The sequence below is a fragment of the Mastacembelus armatus genome, chromosome 17, assembly GCF_900324485.2.
Source record: "Mastacembelus armatus chromosome 17, fMasArm1.2, whole genome shotgun sequence".
In the NCBI taxonomy this organism is placed as follows: Eukaryota; Metazoa; Chordata; class Actinopteri; order Synbranchiformes; family Mastacembelidae; genus Mastacembelus; species Mastacembelus armatus.
The window spans coordinates 7853208-7867648 of record NC_046649.1 but is presented as its reverse complement, the minus strand read 5'-3'; the positions used below and the strand labels follow the sequence as shown (position 1 = coordinate 7867648).

The 14441-nt window shown below is 48.1% G+C and overlaps 2 protein-coding genes across 2 annotated transcripts; both read right to left on the bottom strand.

The window, feature by feature from the left end:
• Positions 1 to 942: 942 nt before the first annotated feature.
• LOC113134338 (leukocyte cell-derived chemotaxin 1) lies at positions 943 to 7297 on the bottom strand. Its single transcript, XM_026313662.1, has 7 exons — positions 7182 to 7297; positions 6811 to 6951; positions 5511 to 5651; positions 4836 to 4949; positions 2998 to 3148; positions 2483 to 2613; positions 943 to 1802 (listed from the first exon to the last, which is right to left on the bottom strand). Exons 1-7 carry the CDS (start codon positions 7251 to 7253, stop codon positions 1578 to 1580), a joined length of 975 nt encoding a protein of 324 aa, XP_026169447.1. The 5' UTR covers positions 7254 to 7297; the 3' UTR covers positions 943 to 1577.
• Positions 7298 to 9038: 1741 nt separating this feature from the next.
• On the bottom strand, positions 9039 to 12456 carry LOC113134705 (protocadherin-8). The gene is made up of 3 exons (XM_026314191.1): positions 9852 to 12456; positions 9502 to 9727; positions 9039 to 9391 (listed from the first exon to the last, which is right to left on the bottom strand). The coding sequence occupies exons 1-3, from the start codon at positions 12303 to 12305 to the stop codon at positions 9039 to 9041; spliced, it is 3033 nt and encodes a 1010-aa protein (XP_026169976.1). The 5' UTR covers positions 12306 to 12456.
• Positions 12457 to 14441: the final 1985 nt, after the last annotated feature.

Here is a 14441-nt window from a genome sequence, read left to right as displayed (position 1 = left end):
TTTATGGTTTGGTTGTCTCTGGAAACTGTTTTCGACAGGTTGGAAAGTCTCAGAAAGGATCCATCAGACTCAAAAACAGCAATATATTATGACAGGGAGCCATGCGCTGTGATTATGTGCAGGGAGGGATGAAATGTGGCATTAGTGAGTGCATGCAGTTCAGAGATGGCTGACAGCTCGAGGACATGGTTTACCTATTGCAGCTCGATTGGGATCAGGTTGGAGGGCCTGCAGTTGCTGGCCAGCAGGCAAGTGTGCAGCCTTGAGGTGCAGTGATTTAGAGTTGCAGATTTGGGAGGGCAGCCACCTGCCCTGTTCTCCAACTACATATGTGCGGGAGCTGTAAGTGTGAGGGGGCGTCCTGTCGAGGCAGGAGAGCATTAATATGGATCAGCTTCCTAACCGCATCATCAAGCCTCTCACACCGAGTTAAGTGTTAAATTCATCACACATCGTTTCATCTCTCGTGACGATCAAACGCCCATTTGTGGCGCTGGATGGAGCTCTTAGCTTCATAACACTCACACACACACACACACACACACGCACAAACACACAGATGCAAACACACCGCCCCCATCCTTACCCCCTACCCCTGCCCGAGGCAACTCTGTGACATCAAAAGGAGCTAAGCGCTTTGCATCGTGGGTAAGATCTGGGAGCGTGACGGCTACAGAGTCTTTAGTCTCATTAAAGAGTTCTGGAACTGCAACTCTCACATTAAAGAACTCTGGAAACTTCTTTCTGCTCATGTCTTTGGAGCAGCTACCAGATGTGACACTTTTCAAAACTGCAAAGTGTCTGAGTCTGAAAGAGAGAGGGGCTGTTATCAAATGAACCCAGTGATAAGTTATAGCCAATATATGTTTACAAATAGGCTGCAAAGTTATTTGACTAATTACATGAAAAAGAGAAGCTTTAAAGTTATTAAAAAAAGTTTATTCAGTGATATTGCACTTTAAGACAGCTTCTTTGGTGCAGATAAACATACATTTAGGTGAAAGTTTCACAGAGGAAGTGTTACAGTACATGGATCTAATGAGAGCTACTCAAGAAGACAATAGCGAAAGTTTAAAAATGCAGGAGTCAAGAGAATTTCTTCATATAGTGATAAAAGCAAACAGTCTAGGCCCCTTAAGCGAGCCGTGTGCAGTTGAAAACCCCTGCATCCTATACATTTATTTACATCAAAAAGCAAAGAATAAAGCTAAATGCCAGCTCTGTTGATTTTCCTATAGATAAATGGTGGCGTTATATATATATTTGAATTCAGGCCTGGTGAAAGCAGGTCTGTTGGATGCTTCATAGCACCGAGGTGTGGTGTAGTTCAGAAGCATTTAATCAATAGCAGGTATGTTTTTTTAATAAGACAAGTGTGTGGTGTACCATGCATTTATAATGTGTGGACATGTTTACTGATGTTGTTCATTTTGTACAAATCTGCTCAGGCCAACAGTTACCTGCAGTAAATAAGAAGCCACCCTTTATTTCCCCTTCCTCTGAACCCCATCCCTCCTTCCTTCCTTCCCTCCTTCCATCCTTACTTTGTAGGACCTTAGTGTCTTCTAGGTGGGCGTCTACACCAGACCTAGAATGCGTGCCACCCACCAGTTGCAGGGCATGATAACTCTACAGGCCACCCTGCAGCCTCTGTAGTGGTACGGGTATGGGTTGTAGCCTCCCAGGGGCTCGCAGATCCTCTGGCAATGGGTGTAGCTGCGACGGCACTCAGCGCAGCACAGGCCCTGGTGGTCCAGCATGGTGTAGATCTTCGTGTTGCTCTGGTCGTCCTCAATGCCTCTCTGAGAGGAGACGGAGAGGACAGAGGTCAGAGTGTAGCACTCCCAGTGTTTGTGTGGCATTCTGCTGTGTGATAGTGTACGTCTGGAGCGGTGGAGAATGTCTGTTTCAAACCAATTAAAAATGGATTTCTGACAGGCGGGATGGGGAGGAGGGGATGTTGTCAGATGTGGGTTTTTGTTGTCAAATATTTTCTTTTTCAGAGCAGAGCTTGCTGTTTACCCCCCTCTGTGGTTGTCAAGAGTGTGTAGCAGGGTTTGGGGGATGTTCAGAGTGGGAAGGGAGAGAGATTTAGGGAAAATGGGGTCCAACATAAAGGGAGAGGATGGGTGTAAGGGGTGTGCGTGTGCATGTATGGGAGTCTGTGTGTGCTCAGCAGGGCAAAGGGGGGGGTTGGAATTATTCATAGAGCCTCAATGCTGAAAGGAAAGCTTTGGACAGCCTCACACAGACAACGCATGCACAGAAAACACGCCCACGTATACGCTCAGATTTGCAGTGACAATCCAGGCCCTTTGCCATGACCCCGGCATCTGCTGCCGCTTGCACAGCTGTGAGAAACTCTCCTCAGCAAAAGCCCTCTCAGGTAGCCCTTAGATCTGAACAGACAGTTGTGGAGGCTGTAGCAGGACATAACACAACAGAAAAAGACGAAATGTGCGAGTTTGCTTGTGTGACTCACCTGATAGGGGTTCTCTGGGTTTAACGCTGCCTCCACATCCTCCTCCTCCTCCTCCTCCTGCTTCTCCCCCCTCCTGGGCCCCGGTGCCTGGCGGCGACCACGGGAGGCGGCCCTCCGCTTCCTCTGTCCGCCTGCACACATCCCAATCTCAGTATCTGACAGCAGACCAAATTTAGGAGCAGAGTGGCACTAATGGGACTTGGCTCCTGATTGCACAGCCATTTCTCTGGCAGCATTTTGATGTCTTCAGATGAAGTAGAATAAAATGGTGTTTGGAGAACTTTTGACCTCCCAGCATGCTAAAAACTCTATACGTGGCAGCTTGGGAACTTCAAAAGGACTTTTCTTTTTTTGGCTGTTTTTCCAGCAACTCTGATGTCAAACGAAACACTTGAGACCATTTAACCCACATTTTCTTTGGTTTCTAAAAAAAAACTCAAAGCCTTAAGAATTGAATGATTATCCTTTCAGATTTACATTTTCAAAAGTCTACCTTGAGCTGTCTCTTTGCTTACTGCTTGAGTAGGTCGGGCGGAGCCAGAAGATTGGCAGGTCTCCGCACAAGTCCTTGATCTTGTTGCTGAGGAAGGCGTCGTCGGAGAGGGGGGTTTCAGCCGCCACCCAGATCAGATCGTCCTCAAACTTGGCTGGCATTACCTCGTCCTCCTTCAGGAGCAAAGAAGGTGAGAGAGGCAAAAAAAAAAAAAGAAGCAAACATCTGGTTGCTGAAGGCCTGATGTCACACTTGTTTTTCTGTCTTGTTACTAGGCTTCCCCTTTAAATAGCCCACTCTGCATTCTGTCCAAGTCTAATCCACATTAATACCATGTTAACACTCCTTTATAACAACGTGAAATCATATAGTAAAAAGGAAGCCTTCAAGCTTCTAGTGTACAGGTTCCCTTTGTGCTAACATTTAGTTGTGTACACTGTGTCAGGTCTCATCAACATCTCTAAGCCAGGGGCAGATTAGACGGCCTACATGTACAGGTTTTCCTCAGATAAATTAATGAGCTTTCCAGAGGAGAGACTGTGTAAACATGCTATCCGCCGCCGGCAGGTAAAAAAAAGAATTCTGTGGGGACGGTTTCCCCAGAAGCTTTTTTTTTTTTTCCTGTGGGCTGCACTGCACTAGCCACACACATGTTTAGGGAGTGTTATCCTCCAACCTTTCAGAAATGCTGCTGTTTTTTTTTTGTTTGTTTTTTTTTTTTCCCCAGCTGAAATGATTTGCTGGAGGGACAATAAAAGTGGGGGTCCTTTTCCACTGCTCCACTGATAAGAGTTTATCTGACCCACTCTCTCTCTGGATAGGGACGCACGCATGTGTATCTGTGTGTGTATCTGTGCGTCTGTGTGTGTGTGTGTGCGCTTATCTAACCCATATTTGCCATCACTCTAAATTATAGCAAATGACCAGCCTGCAGCAACCATTATAACATCTCCCTGTCTCCACGCGCACACACACACAAAGAGCACAAATTTGAAGCAAACAGCCATTTATGAGGCAAAGAGAGGCAATAACACAAACGCACACAAAAGCACAAATGTGAAATAAATGATCGTTTATGAGGCAGACAGAGGCAATAAGAGCAACCCTGTGCGATAATTAATTGTGCATGCGTGTGTGTTTATACACATACACATTCATGAGGGCATTTCTGGTGATGCAGATTTATGTGGATGTGAAGCTTATGCAGAACTAAATGATTTTAATTATCAGACAGCCTCAGTTGAACAATCACAGGCGGTGGTGTTGGCGAGTTGTCATAACAATCCAGACACACTCATATGGTCTGTTTGTTCATTGCAGATTTTTTTTTTTTTTTTTTGCTTGTCTTTACAATGATGGAAAGCCACACATGAAAACTACCTTCATTGGCTTGGCTGACTCATAATAACACTGAGCTTTCAGTCACTAGTGAGAACTTTGAGCTGTATCTCTGAAGCTTTACAGAGAATAAACAGTTCAGTGATACAATTCTTTCTTATTAGAAAGTGGCACCAAGAGGTCAGTCTTCTAAATTTGCACAATGCTAGTTTGTCTATGAACATTGTTCTCTCATGAACATGGAGCCCTTCAGCTAATGATTTACACAAGACACGCCCAGATTACTTTCATGTTTATAGGAACTATCAGAGCATTACCTATGCAAACACTGTTTTAATGTTGCAATATGAAATAAGATGAAAATAGCACACTGATCTACTGCCAAAACCTCATGATGTTTCTAAAAGCTCAGACTATGTAAAAAAGCACCAGGTTACAATTCAGATTCCTGCAGGACATGCCACCATTTGTATTGTAATACATGCTTTCTCAGGACACGTAAGACAAGCAGAACCAACCCACCAGGTCAAATGTCATCGAGTCCTTGTTGAGAGCCTCTACATCAGGTAGACGAGCCTTCACCTGGGTTTTGATGTAGCACTTCTCTCCTCCTGAAAACCGGATCCCTGTGATCCCCTGCCGAGGTGAGGAAGAAAAGGGGGCAAGCGGAAAAGCGGGAAGTTAGAACTCATAACTCATCTAGATGGTGTGTTGTCCTTGTACATCTGCACCTTTAATGCAACATCACAGCTAACATCTGTCTGATTTTCATTAAACTTGGGGGGAGATGATACATTTAAACACTATATTCAAGATTTAAAAATTGCACTCATGGGGACAGTATGATTAAAGGTCAAAATTTTAATAATTAAAAGGTCAAAACTGCTGCTCCACTAGTCTGATTGGCCTGATTGGGGTTGCTTTAATTAAAGGTCAAAAACCACCCGTCCAAATTAAATGAAAATTGGAGGGACGAGGCATCTTGACACTGATTGTCCCAAAGGGGGACAGCATGTATTCTTGTTCTTAAAATCTCTGCTGCTGCAGTGAACCAATCACCCCCAAAGGGTCCTCAATATTTCAACAAATCTGATCCACTTCTGCGATGCTCTGAATTACTTCAGATTAACTGATCAGTGTGTTTTGCTTTCAGAGCATATAGATAGATAGATAGATAGATATGTCTATCAAACTCACAATCTCAAAGTCATGGACCTCCACAGCTTCATCTGGCCCGCTGCCGGTGCTGAATCTCTCCATGTTATTGGCTGTATCAATCTCCATTGAACCCTCCTCCACTTTGCCATTGATGCTCATGCTGTAATGGACATTGTAGACCTGCACACACACACACACACGCACACAAACAAGATTTCAGACTGGCATGTAAGGTATGAGAGTCACCCCACCCCCAACCCTGTCTCTGTCCCTCTCCCTCAGCCTCCTCAGGTCTTACCCCATGAATTTTCCTCACACACTCAACCTCTCTTTTCTTGATTTCCCCTTTCAGACACACACGTCTGTTCAAACCTGGTTGGAGGGAGCACAGCTCTGGGTAACAATGACGTTTTCCATAGAACCTTTTCGTTTTGTCTTAATGGCATTTTCTAACTTCATACTGAACACTCAGAAATCTGCACTTTTCCCTCTCATCTCTTACACCTCTTGCCCCTGGAGCATCAGCCGGACCAGAGAGCCCCCACCCCATCCTGCCACAGTCCTCCAACACACACCATATACACACAAGGACTCTATTCACAAAGCTTTACTGTACTCAGACTCTACCATGAAAATGGAGTATTTATTTTATTTTGCACTGTTTACCTACACAGCAAAAAAGTTTATATTGGAAAAATTACTCTGGATTAGATCTCTTCATTTTAATTCAAACTAGTCACAAAAACTAATAATAAACCCCTGATGGTCAAACTACATTTGTTTCCTATTTAGAACAGCTTCTCCTCGGTAAAGTTTGGGCATGACAAGCTGTTTTGTCCTTTTCATTTAGAAAAGTTCTGAAAAGGGGAAACTGCACAGGAACAAAATGGAACTAACAGATCAGACAGACTTTACTGTCCTTTTTGATTGAACGTCTTTAGAGACTGGAAGTTATTGAGGTGGTGACGGGCTGAATCTTATTGTGTTTCATCTTCTAGAAAATAAAGGTCCTCACCAGGATTAGTGTTTACTTTGAGCCATCCTCTTCACTGAGAAACATGGCCTCACCCTCACAACCAGTAAAAATAATATAACATAATAATATATGTGATATAATATAATTAGCCATAGGTTGGATACAGAGGGAGAGCACCTTTAAGAACTGTGGTCTGTGGTGCAAGTCTGAGCAAGCCTGGGACACACACACACACACACACACACACAACCATCCGATCACTTTGTATAGTCCCTTGTAAAACCACATTTTTTCACAGTGTATCATACACCAACTCGCAGACCACCTCTAGAGTTAAGAGATTTACTAAAATACCACTCTTACTTGTTTCTCAGTGTTGTCCCAGAAGTAGAAAGCTCCGACGGCCCCCAGCAGTAGCAGAAGGACTCCGGCGAGGAGCACCGCGATCCCGGCCTTCAGGAGGCGGCCGGTTGCGGTGGGTTTGACCGCGACGGCGGAGTAGGCCTAAGGTGACGTGAGATGGCAACATATACGGGTAATAACCATGTTATATGAAAGCGTGAACCTGTCGTGATGTCAATGTAACGATAGAGTTTACACAGAGTAGTGTTATTTGTATCCTCTTCAGCTTTTGCATGTCAAGAATGGACAGTTTGTCGGCTTGGCCCCTGACTGGCCCCCAAAGACTCACCGCAGACAAATCCCAGCCCCCAGATCCCTCTATAAACACTCACCGGAGGCATGAACTGCTGCAGGTCCTCTGGGCCCGCCGAGGCGATCGGTACTTTCTCTGAGCTCCCGGCCATGACTGGAGCCAAACACCTGAGGAAACCTCAGTCCACTAACTTCTCTCTCTCCTCCCCCTCCCTCCCTTCCCCTCTCTCTCTCTCCTCCCTCCCTCTCTTTGGGGAGGGGGAGGTGTTGTGCTCTCCTCCTGAAACTGTGCACATACCCTTTTCCGACTTTAAATAAAAAGGTAAAATCTAACCTCCACTAGATGATCGCCTCATAATGAGCAATCACTAATTTATTCCCAAACTTGTGCTTTCTCTCTGAGCAGCGTTCATCAGTTTTTCCCTTTGAAGATCATATAGGCAGCTCATGTAACTTACATGAGTTTGATGCTCAGAACTTCTTATTATCATTAAGCTTCATGACAGCGTCGCTGTGTAGACTCAGATCCGGTAGGCAAATAGGGAGATGATGAAGGAGGGGTGAGGTTGTCTCCTCAAATCACCTCCCCCCACCCCCCTCCCTCTGTGCTGCCTCACTGTGTGTTGCCAGGTCAGAGGTCATTCTGGCAGAATGTTGCATGTTTTCTATAAATCCCAGAGACGGACGTGTGCGAAAACCAAAGACCTCACTCTTTCTTCCCTATATGCTCTCGACTCTGGACAGAACTACCGCTGCTGTTTTTATAAAGATCCTGAAGCTATGAATGATAATGGGGGGGTGGGGGAGGGGGGTTACGTAAGGGGGGCACCGTGCGCATTTGGCAGATAGACAAAAATGTCAGAATAGCAGGAGAATTTCTTAAAACTTTAAGGAATAAACCACACGTGTTGTTTACCCATTAAACAGACTTAGACTCTCGTTTTCATTTTAATTTATTCGGTTTTTGGAGACAAACAGTAAGTGCCCTCACTATAGGTGGTAATGATTAATGTAATGAAAACCCGATCGTATCTTTTCATTCTCAGATGAAGATGCCAGGTCTTAGGCAGTAAAATGCAGCTACTCAAATCCTTAAAAATAAATACCTGGGAAGGTTTTTTCGCTCTTGTTATGCATGAGGTGACTTGAGAGTGATTTGCTAAGAAAACCTTGGCGACTGCTCTGGCATCTCACCAGCAAAACTCGTATTCACCAAAGAAAAAAAAAAACTCAGCTGACCTTCCTCGGTGGACTGCAAGGACAGAGGCTGGCTCCTGCAATAACAGCGACGCCTGTTGGTTTTTCCTGTAGTGACTGGCCTGACTCAATACCCTGCCAGACATTCACAAACAGCCCCCCCCCCCCCCACCACCACCACCACCACCACCCACCCTCAACCTCACCTGTGGCGCACTGTCCTCAGCAAACACATGACTCTCATGTTCAGAACAGTATTTCAAAGTTTATTTTCTCTCAGAATAGTGATAATAAAAAAATCTGTACAATTATTTATTATTGCATTCAAATAATTTCAAACATCAGCCTGGTACATTGGGGGTCATCGGCCTTCAGATTGCACAGTTTCTGGGGCCAGTTTAAATAGTCAGCATGCTTAAAGATTAATAATTACACCTCGTATTTACATATTTTTGATTCAGTTTTACTTTTATAAAAATAAAATCTCTCTATGTACAAAACCTGCATATAATACACTAATGTCCAACGTTTGGTCAGTGATTGAATGGACGTCAAAAGTGACCTTTACATTAAAACAAGAAAAAAAAAGCAGAAATATCCGCATATAAACTTGTATATTCACTCTCTCCGCAGCAACAAATGACTTCAAATAGTCGCATTATTCTCATTGTCAGTCAGTCATAAATTAAAAATCTGAAGACACTGTACATTTCTTTGAGGGTGAGCTTGGGTGTGCAGTTTTAGACATCGTTGTTGGGGCAGTGTGTGGGGGTGGGGGTGTAGACAGGAATGGTTATGTCACTGATCTCCTGGACCCTCACAGGCCTGGGTGGGGTGACCAGAACGTAGTCGTACTCTCTGTGCAGCACTTTCTCGTACACGCTCTGCAGCCCCACTGTTTTGGGAATGTGGGCCTGGTAGTAGTTGTCTCTGCGGTGGGGGTCCCGGGGCAGGGAAGCCGTCTTGGAGAGGCTGCTGAAGGAGGAGAGGGTCGGGGCGGGAGAGGGAGCTGCGTTGGCTCTTACTGCCGAGGGGCTCCAGCAGCGATCAGAGTGCCCTAGGACCTTACATTCACTGGTGCAAGCCCACAGACCTAAAAGAGAGACAGGAAAGAAGGAAAAGTCAGTTTCAGGACCAGAGAGTATCAACGAAGTGACATCATTGTGTGCACTCGTTTAAACTGGCCATTTCTTCTGTGCTCACCGTTTTGGCTGGCCATGGGAGGCACCACTACTCCGTCTTTCTTCAGGCCCGTGTCTCCACTCACATCACTGTCACTGTCATTGAAGTCACTGTCCCCCTTGCCACTGTCTTTGCCACTGAAGGCTGGGTCCCTGGCAGAGATGGTGGTGTAAGAGTTGCCCTTCCAGATGGTGATGGGCCTCACAGCCTCCTTACCGTTCCCATACCCAGGCAGCGTGGAGTAGCCCTGAAGGAGGAGGAGGAGAGGAGAAAGAAACAGGTTGAAATCAGCTGGAAGAACACGCCACAGATTGTATCACGCTACACCTCCCCTCCCCTACACGACACCGCGTCCCACAAGGGCATCTCACCTCGTGTTTATTCCCTCGGAGCTTGCTGTTGCTGTCTGAGTCATACACACAGGGCACCTCGCTGCCGTCCTCTGAGGCCGAGCACATGTCGCTTCCCCCGGGGTGAGTCGAGGTGAACTCCCCTGGCTGGCTGCTGTAGGAGTGTCCGTCAAAGCCCGCTGCTCCACCGGCTCCATGGAGAGGCAAGAGCGGGTTGTCCGCCACGTGGTTCCTGCCCCGCTCCAGCGTGCCCTTGTCCCCGTACGAATCGCTGTCTTCTTCGCTTTTGTCCCGCTTGCGCCGGTTGCAGGTGGTGGCGATGAGGATGATTGCGAGCAGCAGGAGCGTGCAGCTCCCCGCGAGGACAACGATAATCACCACGGACAGGTCCCACTGCGGGTGCGCCTCGTCCCCGCCGCCTGACTGGTACACTGTCCTGTCGCTCGGCGGGGAGCCCGCGATAATGAGGAAGTGGAGCGTGGCGGTGGAGGTGAGCGCGGGCCTCCCGTTGTCGCTCACCGTCACGGTCACGCTCAGGGTTTCGTCCACGTCGTGGCTGAGCACCTGGTTGAGGTAGATCTCTCCGGTGGCTTTGTTGACAGAGAACACGGAGGGTTCTCCGGTGGCCAGTCCATAGGACAGCTCCGAGTTCACGCCCTCGTCCGCATCCCTCGCCTCCACCCGGGTGATGACGTAACCGCTCGGTGAGTCCCGGGGCAAGAGGACTTCAGCTGATCCGTTATTGAGGGCCGGCTGGGTGATGATGGGCGCGTTATCATTCTGGTCCACTATCCTCACATAGACATTGGCGCTGCCGGAGAGGGGAGGGGAGCCGCCGTCGCTGGCCGTGATGCGGAGCTCCAGTTGCTTCATCACCTCGTAGTTGAAGCTCCGGAGTGCGTAAAGAGACCCGCTGGCCGGGTCCAGTGACACGAAGGTGGAAATAGGAGAGCCCATGAAGTAGGTGTCCGCCAGTTTGTAGCTGACCTTCCCGTTTGACCCCATGTCCATGTCCCGCGCCACCACTGTAGTGATGTATGCGCCAGGTGCGTTGTTTTCCACCACGGCCACCTCATATACCGGTTTACTGAACACCGGAGCGTTGTCGTTCTCATCGGTCAGCCTGATGGTGTACTGAGTGATGGTCCTGAAGGGAGGGGAGCCCAGATCCTCCGCCACTACAGTGAGGTTATATTCAGGGATTTTCTCCCGGTCTAACGGGCTGGTACTCACAATCATGAAGCTGTCCTCGTACGCCTGCTGCAGTCTGAAGTGATCGTGTCCGTACAGGGTGCAGTGCACCTGCCCGTTTGCGCCCGAGTCTCTGTCCGAGGTGCTGACCAGAGCCACGAAACTCTCTCTGGCCGCCGCCTCGGTGATGTACGCTATCCCCGCCGTGATGGACGTCATGGGGGTGATGGAGATCTCCGGTGCGTTGTCGTTAACGTCCTGCACCTGCACTACAATTTTGCAAATGGCCGGGCTCGGGTTCGGACCCAGGTCGGTGGCCTGGACGTCAAACTCGTAAGTGTTCTTACTTTCAAAGTCAATCGGGCTCTCCAGGGTGAGCCTTCCAGTCTTCCTGTCCACTCTAAAGAGTTGTCGTATTTCTGCGGGCACCTGGTTACCGAAGCCGTACACCACCTCGCCGTTCAGTCCCTCGTCCGGGTCCTCGGCGTTCAGGTCCAGCAGGAGGGAGCCCACCGGTGCGTCCTCAGGCAGGTCCACGGAGAAGCTGTTCCTGTCGAACACCGGGCTGTTGTCGTTGTAGTCTTTCACCTTGATGTTGATGCGCGTTGTTCCGGTGCGGGACGGGTTGCCGCCGTCCATAGCGACCAGCTCCAGGGCGTAAGAAGCCTGCGTCTCCCGATCCAGCTCCTTCATGAGGACCAGCTCCGCATATTTAACCCCGTCGGCCCTGCTGAGCACGTCGATTGAAAAGTGGCTGTTGACCGAGATCTGGTAGCTCTGGATGTAGTTCAGCCCGACATCCTCGTCCACGGCAAAGTCCAGCGGGATCCGAGTGCCCACCGCTGTGTTCTCGGAGATCTCCAGACTCGACTCTTTCCGGGGGAACTCGGGGGAGTTGTCGTTGATGTCCTTGACCTCCACCTCGACGTGGATGAGTTTAAACTGCTCCTTGGAGAAGCTGACCACGTCGAAAGCGATGAGGCAGTGCAGGGTGTGTTTGCAGATGCGCTCCCTGTCTATCCTCTCTCCTATGGTCAGCTGCCCGTCGCTCTCCCTCAGACGGATGAAAGAGGAGTTGAACTGTTTCATCATCCTGAAATTGGTCCTGGAGCCTCCCGACGAAGAAGTGGAAGAGATGTCCTTGGCTAAGTTTCCAATCACCGTCCCTGGTGCGTCTTCCTCAAATGTCTGATATTTCATCGTCTTTCCATGTGTGACAACAGCCAGGCTCACCAAAGAGACGCACACGAGCACCAGTAGCCCGTTCCACCCTATCTCTCCCATCTTGACACCTTCACTCCAAAATAAAGTGGTAATTCAGCAAAGTCTCCGAAATGAGTCCAAAATAAAGTGAGAACAAAACGCACCTGTAAGACGCTAACCCTACCCCGCTTTTGTCGACACACTGGGGCTGGTTTTTAGTATAAAGCCTGTGATGAATATTCCATATGTCTTTCAGTGCGCACTCTGGATGCGCTCCGCTCTCAGTACTGGAGGTGTGCTGCTCTCTCAGCGCAAGAGGGCTGCAGTGTCTGCAGGAGGATTTATACGGCGAGGCATGCAAATGAGCCGCACTGTGACCAATCCGGGCTTTGAGAGGGGGAAAAGGGGGACTTCTGAAAGACCTCTAAAGCCTGTTTAGAGATTCCTGGACTGTGCGGAGAAACTTGGCACCCAATATGTGGGATAAACGCGGGGCTTGATTTAATACAGCTATAGTTTCCGTTGCTTGTTTATGTTCCTCGGGCTGTTAAATGAGTCTGCGCACCGACACATGGGGGGAGCCCAGAGATGCGCAGTGTCCCTGAGCTAGAGGACAAAGCATTAGAATAGGAGTGCCTGTTCAGAAAGCTATGCCCTATAGGCGTATTTTCAGTGTAATGAGATTTATGTTCACACGCTGGTCGGCTGGATCCCCACGCGCGTGTCCTGTGTAACCCGCCGGATTAAAATCAGACACTGGCGGGCTCGACTGTCCAAGTGACCTCTTCACCTCTGACAGAGACATAACTTCACTGAAGACTGTGACATGACTCGCCTTTTCTCCAGCCTCAGCCTGTCCTGACACATTCATGCAGATTTCATACAATGCGCTGCTCCAGTGCTGAATAATGGCATGTGGTATAACCGGTGATAATAACATCGTTTTATTGCTCATTTTATTCTCATTAATAAATTCCCTACATTCGCTCTGCCTTCTATTATTCATCTCCCTAGCGTGTTGTAATCCTGTAATTGTTTGCCTATCAGATCATATCTGAGGCAAGAAAAGGACCATATCCACTTAAACATTGATTTTATTCTAATTCCGTCTCAGCTCAGATCGGATCACGACATGTCTGATCGAGAGAGAGGGTTTTTGTGAAACCCCTGTAAAGGTCCGGTTTTACAGGCGACTCTACTTGGCCTCGGCTGACAAAACAGAGAGGCGCAGGTGAAGGCGGCACACACACACACACACGCACGCACGCACACACGCACACAGAGACAGACGCAGCTATTCACGCGCTCACACAGCCTTCCACGAACCCGTTACAAATGGGATTTGACTGTAAACGCAGGGGGGATTTATCAGGATTTCAATAGTGAGATTATATCAAAGGCACATGAAAACCTCGTTAGGAGCGGCTGGATAATGGCGTGGCAGGGTCTCCCTTTGCAGACGTCCATGCCGGTATTGTGGCCCCTGGGCCGGTGTGGAGGGACCCTAACCCCCGCTGCCTCCATGCAGCCTTCCGCCTAACTGCAGCATAATGAAGCAAAGCCACATGCATCCTTTGTATCCTCCCTCTAATGCCCCCGTCCCCAGATCTGCCCCGGTCCAGGCCACGACTCCTTTCATTACAGGGAGATGGGAGATGAATTGCTCTGGACATCAGGGTCCCTCCTATTAAAATACACTTAGAGAGCGATCGGGGCCCCGTCACGGCTCTTTAAGAGATTTTCTCATTCTTTCTATTGGACTCGGACTTTCTCTCCCTGTCCCCCCCTCCATTCCCCTATCCCCCCCCTTCACGCGCAGCTTTTTCAGGGGCAACACTTGCCTCGCAGGAGAAGCTAATATCACTTGGCATCTTCTATAAAGAACCCATCTGCCACAGAAAGTCAAATAGGAGACACCTGAATGGACAACATTTAGTCAAACAGCTTGCATAGTTAGACACAGTCAGGCCTGTCCCAAACGATAAGGACACAGCGCTGTGATTAATTAAGGACATTACAGCAACAACTATCACCTCTTTGTGGTGTTGTGGAAATACTGGGAGCACCTTCCAATCAGCCACTTTATAAAGTTGTGACTAATTGAGTTATTAATGGTTAATAACTATTTTACTGCAGCTTTATGGACCAGCTATGATCCATTGATAGGAACAGCCCTTGTCATCATTTCTGTACGGTCCCTTTTCTTGCAAACAATCA

Bases quoted from the DNA above. Each gene is read 5' to 3' on its own strand.
- LOC113134705 (XM_026314191.1), bottom strand. From the start codon at position 12,305: ATGGGAGAGATAGGGTGGAACGGGCTACTGGTGCTCGTGTGCGTCTCT. The intron at 9,728-9,851 runs GTGAGATGCCCT...CTCCTCCTTCAG, and splicing joins TCCGAGGGAATAAACACGAG to GGCTACTCCACGCTGCCTGG. The intron at 9,392-9,501 runs GTGAGCACAGAA...TCTCTCTTTTAG, and splicing joins TCCCATGGCCAGCCAAAACG to GTCTGTGGGCTTGCACCAGT.
- LOC113134338 (XM_026313662.1), bottom strand. From the start codon at position 7,253: ATGGCCGGGAGCTCAGAGAAAGTACCGATCGCCTCGGCGGGCCCAGAG. The intron at 4,950-5,510 runs GTGAGTTTGATA...TCACCTCGGCAG, and splicing joins AGGTCCATGACTTTGAGATT to GGGATCACAGGGATCCGGTT. The intron at 2,614-2,997 runs GTAAGCAAAGAG...GGATGTGTGCAG, and splicing joins CCGCCCGACCTACTCAAGCA to GCGGACAGAGGAAGCGGAGG.